General features: G+C 33.0%; 1 protein-coding gene across 2 annotated transcripts in view; it reads right to left on the bottom strand.

Annotated features, from left to right (window-relative positions):
- The window catches only part of Tdrd3 (tudor domain containing 3), a 141,767-nt gene that overhangs the window by 93,480 nt on the left and 28,068 nt on the right, over window positions 1-20,219 (bottom strand). For both annotated transcript variants that reach the window (XM_027938063.3, XM_027938064.3), the window contains exon 2: window positions 3,757-3,841. In XM_027938063.3, the coding sequence (XP_027793864.2) occupies window positions 3,757-3,841 (85 nt within the window). The remainder of the gene's footprint in view (window positions 1-3,756; window positions 3,842-20,219) is intronic.

Here is a 20,219-nt window from a genome sequence, read left to right as displayed (position 1 = left end):
AAGCATTTACATGCTATACAATTCCCACAGATCCTTTCTGGTCTTTTACCAACAGGACTCATAATTTATTTTATAATATAATGCAAGGATCACCCCTACACTAAAACTCACCAAATGAAACTGCCAGGAAAATCAAGTCCCAAATACAAACACTTGTGCAAAATGTTTTAGGTTTATAATTCTTTTTGCAGCCTCAATCCACAACAGTGTGAAAAGAACATATGACCTCAAATTGTATGCCTTTTCATTTCCAATGTACTTTGTAAAAATACTTTCTTATTCTAGCACTCCCTCCATTAGGACAATTTTGAAGATCAAATGTTAACAAACATGAGCAATGACTTGCACAGAGTAAGCACCTAAACATATATAACCATTAAGTCAAAAAATAGTCCATAAAATCATTGGCATTATTTTGAATTCAAAGATAGAAATATTGAAAAATGAAAAACAAATTTTATGAACAGAAATATAAAAATCTTATGATACACTATAGTCCCTCATTTCTGGCTTTTACTAATTAAGAAATTTAATTCAAAATAAAATGAAGAATCGAGTAAAAGTAAATGAGCACTAGACAAAAATCCTAAACTTTGATTCATCACAACAATAATTAATCACATGTCCCTAACCCAGTTAATTTATTCATAAAATGGAAAAAATACCAACTCTATTTCACAAAGCTAAAACAAAACAATACACTCAAAGTTTATATAACTCTTAAAGTACTACAAATATACATAGGGCATGTTATTTCAGTATGCTTTTAGCAAGATGAAAATGACATTCTAAATCTTTTTCTTTTTTTGGGTACCCGGAATTGAACTCAGGGGGGCACTCAACCACTGAGCCATATCCTTAGCCCTATTTTGTATTTTATTTAGAGACAGGGTCTCACTGAGTTGCTTAGGGACTCACTTTATGCTGAGGCTGGCTTTGAACTGGCAATCCTCCTGCCTCAAAGCCTCCCAAGCCCCTGGGATTACAGGCATGCACCACCGTGCCTAGTGATATTCTAAATCTTTAAAGACTCTAAATTCAAAGTCAGTTTACGAGTACAACAAAAGCAATTTTTTAATTCAACACTTCATTATATCAGGATTGCCAGAACAACGGCTGTGTCCCAAAATACTTTTATTATCAAACATAAAAGAAATACTTACCTGGAAAAAAAAAAAACTCTGTTGAAAACTTAATTAAAAAGAAAAACAAAAATTAAGTAAAAATTTTATTGATATTTCAAAGTATCTACCCACTTATACACATGTTGCTGACTATTCAAATAAGTTTAAGATATCTGGAAATAACATAACTCTTCTATGTACATATAATGAATACACCACAATGAAACGCCACACCATATACAACCACAAGAATAGGATCCTAATTAGAATAAGTTATACTCCACATATGTCAAAATACACTCAACTGTTTGTATATCTAAAACAAATTTTAAAAATCTCAAGAGAGAAAAAGAAATACAACTGACTTCAATCTTTATTAATAGTGCTTAGTTATTTAAGACTACTATCACTTATTTTTCTGAATAACTCACATATTTGAGTCAAAACCATATGCAGGACTTCAATGTCACTTGTTAATATTCTTATTCCCTAGTTTACAAAGGTTAAAAAAAAAATAAAAAACTAAGAACACTCCTTTTTTCAATACCTCCCTTTCAAATCTGAACCTTTAGAAGAGTCATACAACAGATTTGAGGAAGCTATTTTTAGAAAGGCCTACTTAACAAAGTTAAGAGATATGGTGCACAGCCTAGCCTATTGGTATAAACAATGTGAACACCTGCTGTTTTGGGGGGTGGGGGAAGTGAAAACCAGAGTCTAGAATTTGGGTGCATGCTGGATAGACCATACCTTTGCAAGCACCCAAAAAAAGTTTTGGGCACCAACCTTTAAGGGACCTCCCTGGGCAGAAACATTGTATACATATTATTCTATTGTTCACTGCTAGATAAAGCAACAAATTTACTGTGTCCCCCACAGGACAAGAGACAACAGGAAGAGACTACATACATGAAATATATATAAAATAAGAATCAGTAATACAAGTCTTTCTTAACTAATGGCTAATATTCAATAATCTTTTGAAAAGTTAAAAAATAAATTAAATTGGATATTACAAATGCTTGAAATTTATTAAAAGGTGAAAAAACTTCAAAAAGTAGATTTGTCTGGTATAGGCTTCATCCTAAAAGATTTTTATTGTTTCTATTATTATACTGTGTAATAGCTATGTACTCAAATATTTTACTATATACTTCAAAGAAAATGATAAAGACAAATTAATTCATTCAGTAGTGATCATTAGTCACTTCTATGTGTATAACAAATACTTGATCTTGATTTTTTTAAGTTCACACCAACTATGGAAAATTCATTATTATTTACCCAAGTATATAAATAAGACAAAGAACGGCAGACTGTCATAAAATCTATTTCCCATCATTTTTACAAAGCTATTTTTAAATAAACAAGAAATAAAGCTCTTTACAACATTTTAAAAGTAGAATTCACTAGTTTGGGTGCAAGGTAAAGAAAGTTAAAGCATCTAGGAAATATTGCCATTATAATCACAGATAATATGCATAATTCCTAACTAATGATTACTATTAAAAAACTCAGTCGTTTGTTTATTAAAAATCAAAATACTCAGTTCCAAAACAAACAAAACAACTTAACCTAAATAAAATTCAAACCTGCAAAAAATGCCAAGAGTTCAGAACATAAAATTTATGTTTAAGCTCAAGTTTAATTCTATAAATTTAAGTGCTTTCAAAAGAAAACATTAATTATACATTTATTTATATTTCAAATGTCCTTAGTATCCACTATTTCTGCTTTTCATTATCTGTGCTATGATACCCACAGAACTATGTGAATTTCATTGATTATACATAACAAAATAAAAATTTGATTAATAGATTGTTTATTGTAAAAAAAACTATAATTGTTTGATTGTTAATAGAGTGTTTATTAAAAGAACTACCAGAAGGGTAACTGCAGAACTGAAAAAGAACATTTATTTACTCTTTACATCAAAAAATATTTAAAATACTCAAAAAAAGCCAATGTAATTATGGAAAAGGTATACCTACACAGTTAAGTGGGGGAAGAGAGCTAGAAAGAAAAATACCAACAAACTAAAACATTATTAATAATTATAATAAGTTTACTTTTCTTATTTTGATTTTCTGTAATCTCTATAATGTTCCACAAGTATTTTAAATCAGGAAAAGTTATTTTAAAACAATAAATACAACTGTCAAAAGGCTATAACCTAGTTTCTCATGCAAACCAAAATGAAAATGTATTTTAATGAGTGGAAAAATTTTATATTGCCACTGAAAATGTTATAAAATTCTACAAATAATCAGTATGTTAAAAAGAAATGGGCTGGAGTTGTGGCTCAGTGGTAGAGTGCTTGCCTCACATGAGTGGAGCACCAGGTTTAATCTTCAGCACCACATAAGTAAATAAAATAAAGGTATTGTGTCCATTTACAACTAAAAATTAAAAGAGAAAAAAAAAGAGGAGAAGCCTGGATTAGACATTTTTTTCTTTTTATTGGATTCTGTATAATAGGCATTAATAATTGGCTCTTATGTGATTACCAAATTCAACAAACATCACAACTTAAAATGTATAAGACAATGAAAGATATTCTTCCTATTATTTATAATAAAATCCAGTTTAGTCTGTTTTTCAAAATGTTTATAAGTTAATAAACGTAACCTACATTGAGAGCAATCAGGATGATGTCATTTACATTGACTTTGTCAGGAGAACTTGTGCAAGCTTCAATGCCTTCATCTGAAAGATACCTATAAAGATAAAATAAATAGCTTAATATTATCTAAAATCAAAATTAACCAAAATTCTTAAGATTACATGTAACCTTGTTCTCTACTATAAAGTGCTTTTACTACAAAAACTAAAAGAGTTCTGCTTACAGATTTCTAGTTTACTATTACTGACAGAACAGAGTGGAAAATTCATATTCATATTTTTCTTTGTGCCCTTAAAAGGATATTATATTATTAAAAATACTTACCCCTATAAATTATAAAAAAGGAAAGTCTAGCTAACAATAATTCTAAAGGCAGAAGTTGTACAGAGATGGAAATTTGACTTTAAGCAAAATATCATGTGACTTCTTTCAAGTTATGACTATGTAAGGATTTCTGAATATAACAAATTATAAAATACAGCTCAATTTCAAACTTCCAAAATTCCCCTTGTTCACACTTCATATTTTAAAATCTTTATGTTTTGAAACCTTATAGATTTATTCTACAATTATCAAAAAACAGGATATCCACTCTACAGATTATCCTAACATGTTAGTGATCCATCAGTAAATATTGAACTATTTTCACAAAAGGAGAGAACCTAAATTGACTAGAACTTGGGATTTACATATTAATATTTTTATTTTATAAACATTTAAAACTTCAATACGAACAATGAATTTAAAAATTAATAAAAATAAATGTCAAAATTTGCTTCAACATGTACCAAGAATGTAGTAAATGAAAGAACAAAACACAAGGTTCCACTGTGACCTTTAATTGTGGTCATCAGGAAAGAAAGCAATAGAGTTGGTCCCACTACAAACCCAATGGAACTCAAGGGAAGAGAATTATAATCAGTTCCCATGAACCAGCTTTGAGTAAGTAAAACCCAAGGGTATGAACCCTAAAGAAAAAATGGACCCAGGAAGCTCTTGCTTACTAAAACATCCTGCAAAAACACACATTTCCCCCTTTAGCAGATATTTTGTGGAACAGTAACATTATAAAACCCCTCATTACAATTTTGAACTATAAAAGTACATTTGAATATATTATATTGACAAGCATGGCACTAAAGAGTTAAATTTTAATACTAATTTTAACTTGAAATAATGCAATTTTAAATTGCCAATGTTTTTGTCCTGAAAAAAATTTTATAAAGGTACTTTTAGAAAATACTTCCCTTTTTCATAAATAGCAGATGTTAAAATTCTGTCTTAAAGTCACGTAATTGGCAACCATGAACAAATTCTTTAACTTCAGAAAAAAGAATAAGTGGATCTTTTTCCTATGGCAGACAATTAATTCAATAAGAAGAATTAGAGAGCCCAAGTACCACTAACTACAACTGTCTTTACTTCATCTTCAAAAGTCACCAGACATACAAAACAGGCTTGTGCAAATCACAGTTTAAGAATCTCAATCACCATAAAACAAATACTACCACTTTATGCTAATTTCTTTTTTTTTTTTTTTGAGAGAGAGACAGAGAGAGAGGGAGAATTTTTTAATATTTATTTTTTAGTTTTTGGTGGACACAACATCTTTATTTTATTTTTATGTGGTGCTTTATCTATTTCTTGTAGAAATAGATAAAGCAATCATGAAATTCATATGGAAAAATAAAAGACCCAGAATAGCAAAAATAACTCTAAGCAGGAAGTGTGAATCAGGCGGTATAGCGATACCAGACTTCAAACTATACTACAGAGCAATAGTAACAAAAACAGCATGGTACTGGTACCAAAACAGGCAGGTGGACCAATGGTACAGAATAGAGGACACAGAAACCAATCCACAATATTACAACTATCTTATATTTGATAAAGGGGCTAAAAGCGTGCAATGGAGGAAGAATAGCATCTTCAACAAATGGTGCTTGGAAAACTAGAAATCCATATGCAACAAAATGAAACTGAATCCCTTTCTCTCACCATGAACAAAAGTTAACTCAAAATGGATCAAGAGGCTTGATATCAAATCAGAGACACTGCGTCTGATAGAAGAAAAAGTTGGCTACGATCTACATACTGTGGGGTCCGGCTCCAAATTCCTCAATAGGACACCTATAACACAAGAGTTAATAACTAGAACCAACAAATGGGACTTACTCAAACTAAAAAGGTTTTTCTCAGCAAAAGAAACAATGAGAGGTAAATAGGGAGCCTACATCCTGGGAACAAATCTTTACTCCTCACACTTCAGATAGAGCCCTAATATCCAGAGTATACAAAGAACTCAAAAAATTAAACAATAAGATAACAAATAACCCAATCAACAAATGGGCCAAGGACCTGAACAGACACTTCTCAGAGGAGGACATACAATCAATCAATAAGTACATGAAAAAATGCTCACCATCACTAGCAGTCAGAGAAATGCAAATCAAAACCACCCTAAGATACCATCTCACTCCAGTAAAATTGGCAGCCATTATGAAGTCAAATAACAACAAGTGCTGGCGAGGATGTGGGGAAAAGGGTACACTTGTACATTGCTGGTGGGACTGCAAATTGGTGCAGCCAATTTGGAAAGCAGTATGGAGATTTCTTGGAAAGCTGGGAATGGAACCACCATTTGACCCAGCTATTCCCCTTCTTGGTCTATTCCCTAAAGATCTAAAAAGAGCATACTACAGGGACACTGCTACATTGATGTTCATAGCAGCACAATTCACAATAGCAAGACTGTGGAACCAACCTAGATGCCCTTCAATAGACGAATGGATAAAAAAAATGTGGCAATTATACACAATGGAGTATTACTCTGTATTAAAAAATGACAAAATCACAGAATTTGCAGGGAAATGGATGGCATTAGAGCAGATTATGCTAAGTGAAGCTAGCCAATCCCTAAAAAACAAATGCCAAATGTCTTCTTTGATATAAGGAGAGTAACTAAGAACAGAGTAGGGACGAAGAGCAGGAGAAGAAGATTAACATTAAACAGGGATGAGAGGTGGGAGGGAAAGGGAGAGAGAAGGGAAATTGCATGGAAATGGAAGGAGACCCTCAGGGTTATACAAAATTACATACAAGAGGAAGTGAGGGGAAAGGGAAAAAAAATAACAAGGGGGAGAAATGAATTACAGTAGATGGGGTAGAGAGAGAAGAGGGGAGGGGAGGGGAGGGGAGGGGAGGGGAGGGGAGGGGGGATAGTAGAGGATAGGAAAGGCAGCAGAATACAACAGACACTAGTATGGCAATATGTAAATCAGTGGATGTGTAACCAATGTGATTCTGCAATCTGTATTTGGGGTAAAAATGGGAGTTCATAACCCACTTGAATCAAAATGTGAAATATGATATATCAAGAACTATGCAATGTTTTGAACAACCAACAATAAAAAGTAAAAAAAAAAAAAAAAAGATATATAAAGAATTTCTAAAAATTAAAAAAAAGAATCTCAATCAGCATAAAACAAAAACTATCACTTTATGCTAATTTCTTTTCTTTTTTTTTTTGAGAGAGAGAGAGAGAAAGAGGGAGAATTTTTTAATATTTATTTTTTAGTTTTTGGTGGACACAACATCTTTATTTTATTTTTATGTGGTGCTGAGGATGGAACCCAGCGCCCCGCTCATGCCAGGAGAGCGCGCTACCAGTTGAGCCACATCCCCAGCCCAATGCTAATTTCTTAATTCCAGATAGTGGATCTCCATCACAACCCTTTACCACAACTAAAAAAGAAAAAGACAATTTTCCTTTGATTCATTCTTCTGAAGGTAAGTAAAAATTCTTATTTACTGGCTTTGCTGTTGTATATAAAATGAAAAGACCAAGCTGGTTGCAGAGGCGCACACCTGTAATTCTAGTGATTTGGGTGACTGAGGTTCACAAGTTTGAGGCCAGCCTCAGCAACTTAAGGAGGCTTTTAGCAACTTGGTGAGACCCTACCTCAATTAAAAAAAAAAAAAAAAAAAAAGAAGGCACTTCACCAAAAAGAAAACTTTCATATTAAAAACAAAACTAAGATGCCAAGGAAAATTACAAATACATGCCCCAGCTGAAATAGGCAGCCATAGTATAGCTTTAGTTGACTGTCTTCATAAGGACAGGTAAAGCACCTATTGTTAGATCTGATTTTTAGCTTTTAGGTTTTTGTAAAGGCAATATACAAGCCAAACAAAACATGTTTCAGCCTGCATGTGGCACACACACACTGCACTTACTAAATCTGTTTCTCTGCTTATTTGCTCTTATTTATTTCCAAATTGCTTCTGACATACAGTGTTCTCAAGTATCTCAATAATGTCACTCATAGTCAACTTCCTTTTGAGGCAAACAGGAATAAGATATCTTTTATATCATTTTGTATGGCACTACGAAAGCAAAGAACACAATTATACGTCAAACAAATTTCTTAGCAGAGTTGTGTACACCAGACTAAAAGGTGTAAAAATCATTAGGTCAATCTTTGACCAAAATATTTTACAAACTGGACACATATAGAAAACCCACCTTTACTTCAGATTTCCAAACTATCAAAAAAGGGGTGAAGGACAGGGGTCACTAGGAATTGAATAGGGCACTTACACAGATGTATGTGTGTGTGTGTGTGTGTGTGTGTGTGTGTATGGTTGACAGGGTTCTGCTAAATTATTGCAGGGTTTTGAAGCTGGCCTTGATCTGAAATAGTCCTTCCTGCCTCAGAAAAAAGACAGAAACTGACCATAAAAGCAAACAATACAGTTTTTTTTTTTTCTCTGACCACCTCTACCCATTTAAATAATGAATACTCATTTAAATCTGAACTCAGACCTGGATTTCTAGAATAAAGACAGATCCTATTAGTACACACTAATATATAGTAGGCTAATTACACAAGAAAACTTGAATATACCAGGAAGAAAAATCATCAAAACATTCTTCCTAAATGGATTGGACTTTGTCAACTAAGATAAAGCAGATATCTGAACACTCATTTTAACCATCTATGAATAAAACCTTAAATAAAATGGCTACATTTATTTTTTTTTTTTTGGGGGGGGAGGTCCCAATGGGCTATCACATTGGCAAATACTAGCCCTTTGTAATATCAAAATACCAAAATGAGAATTTAATATATACATTCCTGCTTAGCCACAAAGAAAATAAAGATAATGAACTCCCAATTACCCAAGTTAATATGGAGACAGGAGAGAATAAAATACAACATAATCAAAAACCACTTACGTTAAGAAGTATTTTTGATTTTAGCAAATATGGAAGCTCTGATCCGCAAACTGACAAAACATTAAATAAAACAAAATTTTAAAAATTATCTACATAATATTCACTCTATCTAGATTGTTTCTATCTCTACTATTTAAGTAGATTGTAATACACCTGCCCAAATTTTGGTTATCCTATCCTTCTCATAAGTTATTGCTGTTCCAACTTAGGGACATCAAAATAATGTGATTCCCTTCTCTAGGGCAAAAGAAAATGCTTACAAGTAACTATTTTGAATATAACTTGGGAAAATACAATATTTAGCCATATTGAGTAACAAGATTAGAAAGGTAACAAGATTAGAAAGGAAATAAGACTAATGAGAATTTGGGCACAAAATATGCTTCACATAACCTAATATAGATCAAATCAATATATTCAATACGGCTTACAGATGTATTGGGGAGAGATCACAGACAAGAATATTAATTGGAACATCAGCAATAAATTGAATGAATCCATGAGATTCCATGCCCAATCTTTATTAAATCCAGCAACTAGGAGGATCAGAATTCCACTAAAGGTAATTCAGAGGTGGAGTCACTATAAGAAGTAGTGGAAAATGAAAAAAAAAAATATTTTATTTCATTTTCCTTAATAACCAAGTATGTCTTTCATCACTACCATTTTCTTATCCAGACTCTTAACATACAGTAGATGCCTACTAGAGCAAAATGAATGCTACAATCTATCCCTACAATCTTCATTCTTACAAAAAGCATCTGAATCAATGCTAGCTTAAAATTTTATTTTCTCTATGGCTTACACATAAATGGATCAGACAAATAAAATTATGTATTATTTGAAGTACCTCTATTAGTATTTGGTGTTGATCTTAATCTAGTAAACCATGTAATATGAGATTTATTTTATTCAATAATAAACAATCTTTAAAAATGTATTCTCAGTGTTTAGTTTATGATTTATTTTATGCACAAATGTATATTATTTTCACCATTTAACTGACCTATGATACTATTTTTCCTGTACATGTATAAACATTCATCACAAAATTTATTTTAATTTCTTCTCTACTAACTCTTCAGATTGTTATATTATAAAACCAGAAACAACAAAAGCAAAGACAAGAAAAAATACCGTGAATTTCTTTACATATGTAAATGTTTCATAAAACATTTCATGAAACTAATCTGAACCAAATGGAAAGGATGAATACACAAAGAGTTCTTCAAGAAATTACTTAATAAGACAGAATTTCTGGAGATGTAAAACAATACAAAATGCCTTGATATACATATCAATTAACATTCATACTAGTCAAACTTCAATATTTCAGTGGCCAGACCCAAAAAATATATTTTTAAAGATTAAGAGAGAGAAATTATAAAAAAGTTCTAGGGAAAAACCTTTATAAAACTGTATCTAATTCAGTAATATTCAAAGGTGTTTAGACTCTGAAAATATTAAAACCTAAATTCGCTTTGTTAAGTACTTGCTTTAAAAGGCTAAAGTTTATTTAGGTAGATAATTCCAAATTATGTCTATTTGAAAATACCACTAGATGACAACCTTGTATGACAAGTAAAATATTATCATACTCTACTGTTGAAAGCTAAGACCTCAAAAGATATAACAAACTATAGTTCAGAGGTTTCAGACATTTGTTTTGTTGTAGTGGTGGTTGGGCACAGGAATAATGAAGAAAATAGACCATTAAAATTATGGATTTGTGTCTGACAGAAAATAAAATTCAGAGTTTTAGTAACATTGGACAGATACCTCCCCAAAAGGGTAAGGGAAAAAGGAAGAAAATCAAATACAATTTTATCTCCTATTCTTACCTGCATTCATCCTTTGGAAACACAGGGATAATACAAACAAGGGACACAAATAATTAGAGACTAATTATTTTCTGCTGGGAAATAAGTTATTAAGATTATTTAATATTATTTTAATCATTACTTTTCTTGACACCTAATAAGCATGACAGTTTCAAGATAAAAAATATAAAAAGATGATATAATAAATCACAAACTTCTACTTTTTCTAACATGTATTCAGAATATGAAAGTATTTTCCCCCAATGTAAATTAACTCACAAAGATATAAACCTGAAATGCTTATTTTGTATTTAAAAAATTCTAACAGATAAACAAATAACTTGTAAATCATTACTTTGAAATTCCATAATTTGTCTTTTATAAAATATAATAGCAGTAGTAACATAACTGTTATTCGTTTTTGTAAACCAAACTTCAGTGTGAATTTAAAAGTATAAATGAAAGCGTGGATGTTTTTACTTTCATTGGGGTTAATGCTTATGCTCTTCTTCAAACTCATTATTTTCATACTTTAATTCAGAAGTAGACCTGGTTATTTTTTAATAAATCAGATATTAAGATGTAAGATAACTTGATATTTCTGCCCCTTTTTCTCAGCAAATAAATAATAGCTATAAAACTACAGTTCAGGTCAAAAGGCTCACTTGAAGCCTTATGCACACCACATGGCACAGTGCACAATGAAAGCTAAGACTTCAAAGATATACCAAACTAGTTGAAAGGTTTCTGACATTTGTTACATTGTGGTGGTAGTTGGGAAGTACAGATAATGAAGAAACAGATTATTATAATTTTGAATGTATAGAGCACATTGCAAAAGGTAAACAGCACATGTCACACTGACTACTACATTATAACATTAGTAACTACAGAGTCCATGCCCAGAACCCCCCAAGGTAAGGCCTTCTAGGATTAGCTCCAAGCAGACTGCACAATGAACTAAAACTACATAAGAAATGCTACTTAGAAATATAAAATTGGAAGGCATTTTTATAAATAGTCTCAAGTATCTTTCATCTGATCTGTATTTTTTAGTGAGAGAAAGATGAAAATCTCAGCAATACCCTTTAACACAAGCAGTATCTTAGTCAATTTATTACATCTTTCTGCACCTAAGTTTTCCCCTATAAGAAAATGAAAATGACACTGAAAATACTGATCTACAGAGTTGCTCTAAAAATAAATAAAACAGTACGAAATAACTAGCAGATATTTGGTAGAGCAGATGTTAAATAAACATTAGCTTTCTTTCTTCTAAATATTCTTTTTATTCTAGAAAATATTTAAAATCCTGCATTCTGAGGAGAAAGAAAAATAAAGTTTGCCTAACAAGTTTAGACAATTTCTTCAAATGCTACAAAAAATAGTCAAAGTGTATATGCTTCCATATGAGTAGGCCAGAAAAATATATTTTTAAAAATATTTTTTAGTTGTCAATGGACCTTTATTTCATTTATTTATATGCAGTGCTGAGAATCGAACCTAGTGCCTCACACATGCTAGGCAAGTGCTCTACCACTGAGCCACAACCCCAGCCCTGAAATATATATTTCTAATGGGCTACTCATGTCAAGTTCACTGTGAACTCAAGAAAATCACCAGCTAGATGGAAAGAATTATATTATTTAATTTATTCAAATTTTTTATCGGTACATATGTGGACAGATATTAATAGATTTTTAATTAAAATAATAAATTATTCCCTTGTACTGTGAAACTGCTTTTGCCCTGAACAAAATGTCCAATGAAAAATAAATTGCCATCAATTTTACCTGCCACTTTGTCAAGATTTAAAACAATAAGGTGGGGACAAAGATGGTGAAATAGAAGAAGTCTGCACTTTCCCAGTTCTCCATGATTCAGAATTGAAGCAGCAGGAAAACTGTATGGCAGCAAGATAAGTTACAGGGAATTCACTGAAATCTAATAATGAACAGTCAAAGACTCAGTCAGAGATACCCAGAAATTCTGCTGTTTCAAAGAAAAGGCACCAAACCAGTGGTGAATTCCGTGAATGTATGATTTTGTCAGGATAAACCCAACTGCTATGTACAACCAATATGCTCTGATTTAAAAGAAAAAAAAAGATGAAAAATACAAAAGAATGCTTATTTAAAAGATCAATCAATTCCAAGAGAACACACACACACACACACACAAAAAAAAAAAAAAAAAAAAACACACACACACCTGAAACAATTAAGAAAGTCAGTATAGGATATGAATGAGAAGTTCAATAAAGAGGTAGAGACACAGAAAAGGAGCCAAACAGAAATCTCAGAAATGAAGGCATAATAACTCATATTTTAAAATGCAGCTGAAAGTTTCTCCAATAGATTAAATCGTGTAGAATACAGAATCTCAGAGTTTAAAGATAAAGTGTACAACCCTGAATGCTCAATAGTAGCAAAACAAAACAAAACACAACAATAACAACAAAAAAACCCCAATGATCAGAATACACAGAAACTCTGTATTATGGTTTGGAATGTGAGGTGTCCCCCAAAAGCTCATATGTGAGACAATGCAGAGGAAAATGCTTGGTTTGTAAGAGTCTTAACCCAAGCAGTGATTTAATCCTGATGGGGATTAACTGAGTGGTAACTAAAGTGGTATGGTGTAGTTGGACAAGGGGGAACCAGGGTGTGGCTTTGGTATATAAATCTGTATCTGGAGAGTCGAGTCTCTCGCTGCTTCCCTCCACCACCCTCTCCCACCATGATGTGCAGCCTCACCTTGAGCACCGAGGAATGGAGTCCAACTTCTATGGATTAAGACCACTGAAAACATGAGCTCCCAAATAAACTTTTCCTCCTTTAAAATTGTTCTGGTCAGATCTTTTAGTCACAGCAGCAAAACAACATTAAAAGAGCAAACTTGACTCACAGGCATTGAGGAAGGAGGCTAATGGATTGACACTCTATTCTGTAAAATGATAACAGAAAAATTTTCAAACCTTGGGAACATGATAGACATCCAGATACTGAAGACATTTAGGACCCCAAATAGAAAATACGAGAATAGAACCACATACAACATACTATAATTAAAACACAAATGAAGAATACAGATCAAAGAAAGTTAAAAGCTACAAGAAAGAAACACCAGGTCACATTTAGAGGAAACTTAAACAGAATAATATCAGATTTCTCAGCAGAAATTCTTAAGTCCAGGAGAGCTGGGAATGTTATCTTTCAAGCCCTGAAAGAAAATAACTGCCAATCACGATTGCTTTACCTGACAAAGCTATTCTTTTTTTTTTTTTTAATTGTTCAAGACAATACAATGATCTTGACATACATTTGATTCAAATAGGGTATGAATTCTCATTTTTCCACGTGTACAGATTGCAGGATCACATTGGTTATACATCCATGTGTATACATATAGCAATCCTAGTGTCAGTTGTATTCTGCTGCCCTCCCTATCCCCCCTCCCCTCCTATCCCTATTCTCTATCCATTCTACTGTGACACTTATCTATCTCTCTCTCTCTCTCTCTCTCTCTCTCTCTCTCTCTCTCTCTCTTTCCCTTCCCTTCCCCCTCACACCATCGAACCCATGAGGGTCTCCTTCCGTCTTCCGTGTATTCTTGAGAACCAAATGGGAAATAAAACCCTTTAAAGATAAGCACAAATTAAAGGAATTCATGACTACTAAGTCAGTATTGCAGAAGATTCTTAACGAAACCTCACACACAAAAGAAAAAGAAAAAACAAATAAAAGAGCTCAGGTAAGAATTAATCTCATGAGAAGAGTAAATCAGCAAATGAGAATTAGGATCAAAGCAAACCCTGGAAATAATCAAAATAACAGGAAGTAACACATACCTCTTTATAATAACACTGAATATATATATGGTCTCAATCCTGAAATAAGACACTGAATGGCAGATTGGTTTAAAAAACAAGACAATTATTTGCTGCCTTCAAGAAACACACCTCATAGGTGAAGATATCCCAAGGCTGAAAAATTACATTTCATGCAACTGGAACCAAAAGCAACCAGGAGTAGCTACTCTCAAATCTGATAAAGCAAATTTCAAGTCAAAATTAGAAGAGATAGAAAAGGTCACTAAGTATTGATAAAGGGAACAATCTAACAAGAAAATATAATGACAATAAATATATATGCCCCAAACATCAGTATGACTAAAACAAGTACAATGCAAACATTATTAGACATAAAGGCTCAGACAGTCCCCAGTACAATACTATATAATTTCAATACTTCTCTTTCACTAATAGGATTTTTAAATATTTGTTTTAGTTGTAGTTGGACACAATGCCTTTATTTTATTTACTGTTATGTGGTACTGAGGATTGAACCCAGAGCCTCGCATGTACTAGGCGAGCACTCTCCCACTAAGCCACAACCCTAGCCCCACTAATAGGTCTTTCTGACATAAAATCAACAAGATACCACAGAATTAAACATACTATAAAGCAAATGAACTTAACAGATATCTATATTTCATTCAACAACAGCTGAATATACTTTTTTTTTTTTAGCTGCTCATGGAAATGTCCACAAAATAGACCATATTCTCCAAACAGACTAAATTTTATACTACAAAGTAAGTCTTGGCAAATACAAAAAAGTTAAAATAATACTGTGCTTCCTATCAGATCATAATGGAATGAAATTAGAAATCAACAACAAGAAAAACAACATAAACTATACAGTAAATGAATAAGATACTTTTGAATAAGTTCATCATCAAAAAAATCAAAGGAAAAATTAAAAATTCTTAGAATTAACCAAGAACAGAATTGCAACATACTAAAATCTCTAGGAAAAAGTGAACACAGTTTTAAGAGGAACATTTATAAAGTTATAGGTGCCTACATTACAAAAATAAAAAGAAATCAGAAAGATTCCAAACAAATAACCTAATGGCACATCTTAAGGTTTTAGAAAAACAAGAACAAACCACCTCCAAAACCAGAAGAAGGAAAGAAATAAAAAAGAATAAACAAATAGAGAACAAAATAACAATAAAAAGATCAATGAAACAAAAAACTTCTTCTTTGAGAAGATAAATCCTTATCCAAACTGAAAGAGAAGATTCAAAAATCAGAGAAGAAAATGGAAATATTTCAACAGACATTATTGAAATCCAGAGAGTGAGTCATTAGGAACTATTTTGAAATTTTATATTCTAATGAATTTGACACTCTAGAAGAAATAGATAAATTTTTAAAATCATATGCGCTACCAAAATTGAACCAAGAGGATATAGAAAACCTTAACAGACCAATAACTAACAATGACATTTAAGAGATAATGAAAAGGGTACCAACAAAGAAATGCCCAGAAAATCCAAATGCCCATATGGATTCACAGCTGAATTCTAATGATCATTAAAGAAAAATTATTGTCAATGTCACTCACATTTCATATTCTATGAAAATGAAAGAGATGTTTCCAAACTCATTCTACAAAACTTATAAATTCCTGAAACCTAAACCAGATAAGTACACTTCAAGGAAAGAAAACTCAGACCAATATCCTTAGTGAAAATAGATATAAAGTCCTTAATAAAATATTACCAAATAAAATTCACCGACCCATTAAGAAGACTGTACTTTATGATTAAGTTGATTTCAATCTAGAGATGCAAGAATGGGTCAATTACACTAATCAATCACTGTAAGGCATCATATACATAAATTCAAGGAGAAAAAAAATCACATGATCATCAACAAATGCAGAAAAAGCCTGTAACAACAAACTTCAATACCCACTCATGGTTAAAAAAAAAAAATAAACAAAATAGGGATAGAAGGAACTTACCTCAACATCATAAAGTGACAAAGTCAACATCAAACCACATGAAGAAAAACTGAAAGCCTTTCCCCTAAAATCAAGAACAAGACCAATCTTATTCAATAACAGTTGGTATGGTTCAGATATGAGGTGGCCTTCAGAAGTTTTTGTGTTGATGCAGGAATAGTCAGACATGAAATGGTTAGATTATGAACTATAATAACCTATGCTAGTCCATCCTAGTTTGAATAGATTAACTGGGTGATTATCAGTAGGAGGGGGGAGATTAGGCCACTGGGGACATGTTCTGGAAGGGTTCATCTTCCCTGTGGCCCCTTACCTTTATTCTCTCTGCTTCTTGGTCACCATGTGGATATTACTGCTCCTCTGCCATCCACTTCTACCATGATGTTCTGCCTCATGTTGGGCCCAGAGAAATGGAACTGGCTGACCATGAGCTGAACCTTTAAAACCTTCAGCCAAAATAATCTTTCCCTCCTCTAAGTTGTTCTCGTGAGGTATTTTGGCCACAGTGACAAAAAGCTAACACAGAATTTGGTACTAAGAAGCAGGGCTGTGACTGTGACTTAACATGTCAATGTGGTTCAGAAGCCTTTGGAAGTGATTTGTGGGAGCAGTTTGGAAAAGTTTGGAGATGCAGGGCAGAGAGGCCTGAGAATTTTGTAAGCAGAGATTCATGGATGATTCTGATGGAATTCAGAAGGCAAGAATGTCAAAAGGAATGTATACAGTAAAGTTTGCTCATGAGGTTTCAGAGGAGAACAAGAATTCTATTGAGAATTAGGCTTAGAGGTCATTCATGTTATATTCTTGCAAAGAATATGTCCATATTTGCACATGTTCTGAGATTTTGCATGAAGCCAAATTTTAAAGTGATGTACTATTTAATCTGGCAGAGCACAGTATTCAAGCAGTGGCATGGATATGTCTGGCAACTTTTAGATGGATTTATTGTAAGAACTGGGAGCACAAAGCAAAGAAGGAAGATTTTAAAAACTTGTAATTTGCCTAAAGGTGTCTAAAACTGGAGCCAAGAAAGGTGTGGTTGTTAAGGAGATTAAACCCATTAAAGAGATGCTAGATACTTAGCACAGAGACAACAGGAAAGATCCCTGAGGGCATCTAAGTAATCAAAAAGAAAACCCATTGAAGGCTCAAGGGTGTAGAAGTGAAAACTTGTTTAAGAGAAGTAGTGCCCTGCTCACACAAGAGTGCCCAGGAACTTGTTTCACCATGCTCAGCTGCTTAAATACTCAGAAACTCCCAGCTATTGTCCCAGGAGGCCTAGCTACAGCTCAAGCTAGAAACCTTGTGCCATCCATGTGGTACTGGTTCTATAGAAATGCAGGATTCTCGAATTACAGGGTCATGGAAACTTTCACCAAGATTTCAAAGGAAGGCCTGGGAGTCCAGGCAAAGTATAGCAAAGTCAGAATCCCTGTTAGAAGCTCCTGAGAGGGTGATACATAAAGTTATAAAGGTGAAGTCAAAATTGGAATGGTGACCTCCAGCATTAGAGATGCCAGTAATATGGATTTGGAGTTCAAATCTTGCCAACATATTCCCTGACAGCAGGAGTGGAGGAAATTTTACCTGGCTGGTTTCGATCTTGCTTTGACCCCATTCCTTCTTTCTCTGTCCCTATTCTTTCCTTTTGGATGGATATGTTTGTTTTGTACCATTACATTTGGATATATGTAACTTGCTTTTGATTTTTACTGGGACTCACAGCTCAGAGTTTACCTTAAGTCTCAAAGAGACTTTGGACTTGGGCTTTGGGACAATGCTGAAATTGTTAAGACTATGGGAACTCTTGGAAGTGGACTAGACACATTTTGAATTGTAAGATAGACAATCTTTTGGGCTATGGGGGAACAGGAGTTGAATATTATAGTTTGGATATGAGGTGTCCCCCAAAAACTCCTGTGTTAATGTGGGAGTATTCAGAGATGAAATAGTTAGGTTATGAGAGCTGTAACCTAAAGAAGTATATTCTTGTTTGGATGGACTGTGTGATAACTGTAAGCATGTGAGGCCTAGATAAAGAAGGTAGGTCACTGGGAGCATGCCCTGGAAGAGTTCATCTTCCCTGCAGCTTCTTTCCCCCATTCTCACTGCTACAATAACAGAGCAACACTCTACTGCTGTGCACTTCCACCATGATCCCTTCCACCAGAAGCCCTACTATGGGGGCTCAGAGCAATGGAGTCAGCCAACCACAAATTAAATCTCTGAAAGCATGAGCCAAAATTAACCTTTCCTTCTCTAAGTTTTTCTTATATTTTGATCATAGGGATGAAAACAAGACTATCAATAGTACTTGAAATATTAGCCATAGCAAATAGGCCAGAGACGGAAACAAAAGGAACATAAATAATAAAGGAAGAAGTCAAATTGTCCTTGATTGCCAATGACATAATCCTATATTTAGAAGAACATAAAAACTCCACCAGTACACTTCAAGAGCTGATAAACAAATTCTGCAAATGAACAGGACACAAAATCAACATATAAAAATCAATAGCTTTTCTATACACCAAAAATGAATACTGAGAAAAATAATCTGCTGGAAAACAGCCATTCATGATAGTTCCCCCACTCCTCACCGCCCCCCCCCAAAAAGAAACACTTAGGAATAAGTCTAATCAAAGGGGCAAAAGACCTCTACAACAAAAATTACACAACATTGAAAAAAGAAACCAGAAAAAAAAAAAAGAAAAGAAACTAAAGACAAAAAGACCTCCTATGTTCATGGATAGGCAGAATAAAGCATTGTTTAAATGGCTATACTAAGAAAAGTCATCTACAGGTTCAATGCAATACATCAAAATACCAATGATATTCCTCTCAGAACTAGAAAAAACATTCCTAAAGTGTATATGGAAGAACAAAAGACTCAAAAGAGTCAAAGCAATCCTGAGCAAAAAGAGTAAAGTTGGAGGCACTACAATACCTGACTTCAAACCAGAATACAGAGTCATAGGAACAAAAATAGTTTGGTACTAACAAAATTAAATTAAATTAAAATAAACAAACAAACATGTAGAGCAGTGGAATAAAACAGAAGACACAAAGACAAATTCATACAGCTACAGTTTTCTGATTCTCTACAAAGGTGCCAAAACCTTATATTATAGAAAAAACAGACTCTTTTAACAAATAGTGCTGGAAACACTAGATATTCATATGTAAAAGACTGAAACTATATACTCATCCTTCATCTCACACAAAAGTCAACTCAAAATGGATCAAAGACACAGAAACTTTGCAATTGCTAAACATAAGGAAAATACTCCAACATATAGAAATACGCAGAGACTTCTTTAATAAGACTCCCATAGCTCAGTAAATAATTCAAAGAATCAATAAATGGGATGATATCAAAATTTATATGAAAAAAAATTATAAACCTTTTACTAAAGTAGTTGAAAACTGAATAGCAATCCACATGGATGATCTAAGAATGACTGACTACATAATGACAGAAATACAGATAGAAAGAAAGCAATCCTGGAGGCTCATACATAAATTAGGAAGCTATTACAACAATCCAAATCAAATATAAAGATGGCCGACATGAGTGCAGTAACATTGAGAGTAAAC

Source organism: Marmota flaviventris, chromosome 4 (assembly GCF_047511675.1).
Source record: "Marmota flaviventris isolate mMarFla1 chromosome 4, mMarFla1.hap1, whole genome shotgun sequence".
Classification (NCBI taxonomy): domain Eukaryota; kingdom Metazoa; phylum Chordata; class Mammalia; order Rodentia; family Sciuridae; genus Marmota; species Marmota flaviventris.
The sequence above is the reverse complement of the archived record's forward strand: the minus strand, read 5'-3'. Positions and strand labels throughout refer to the sequence as shown.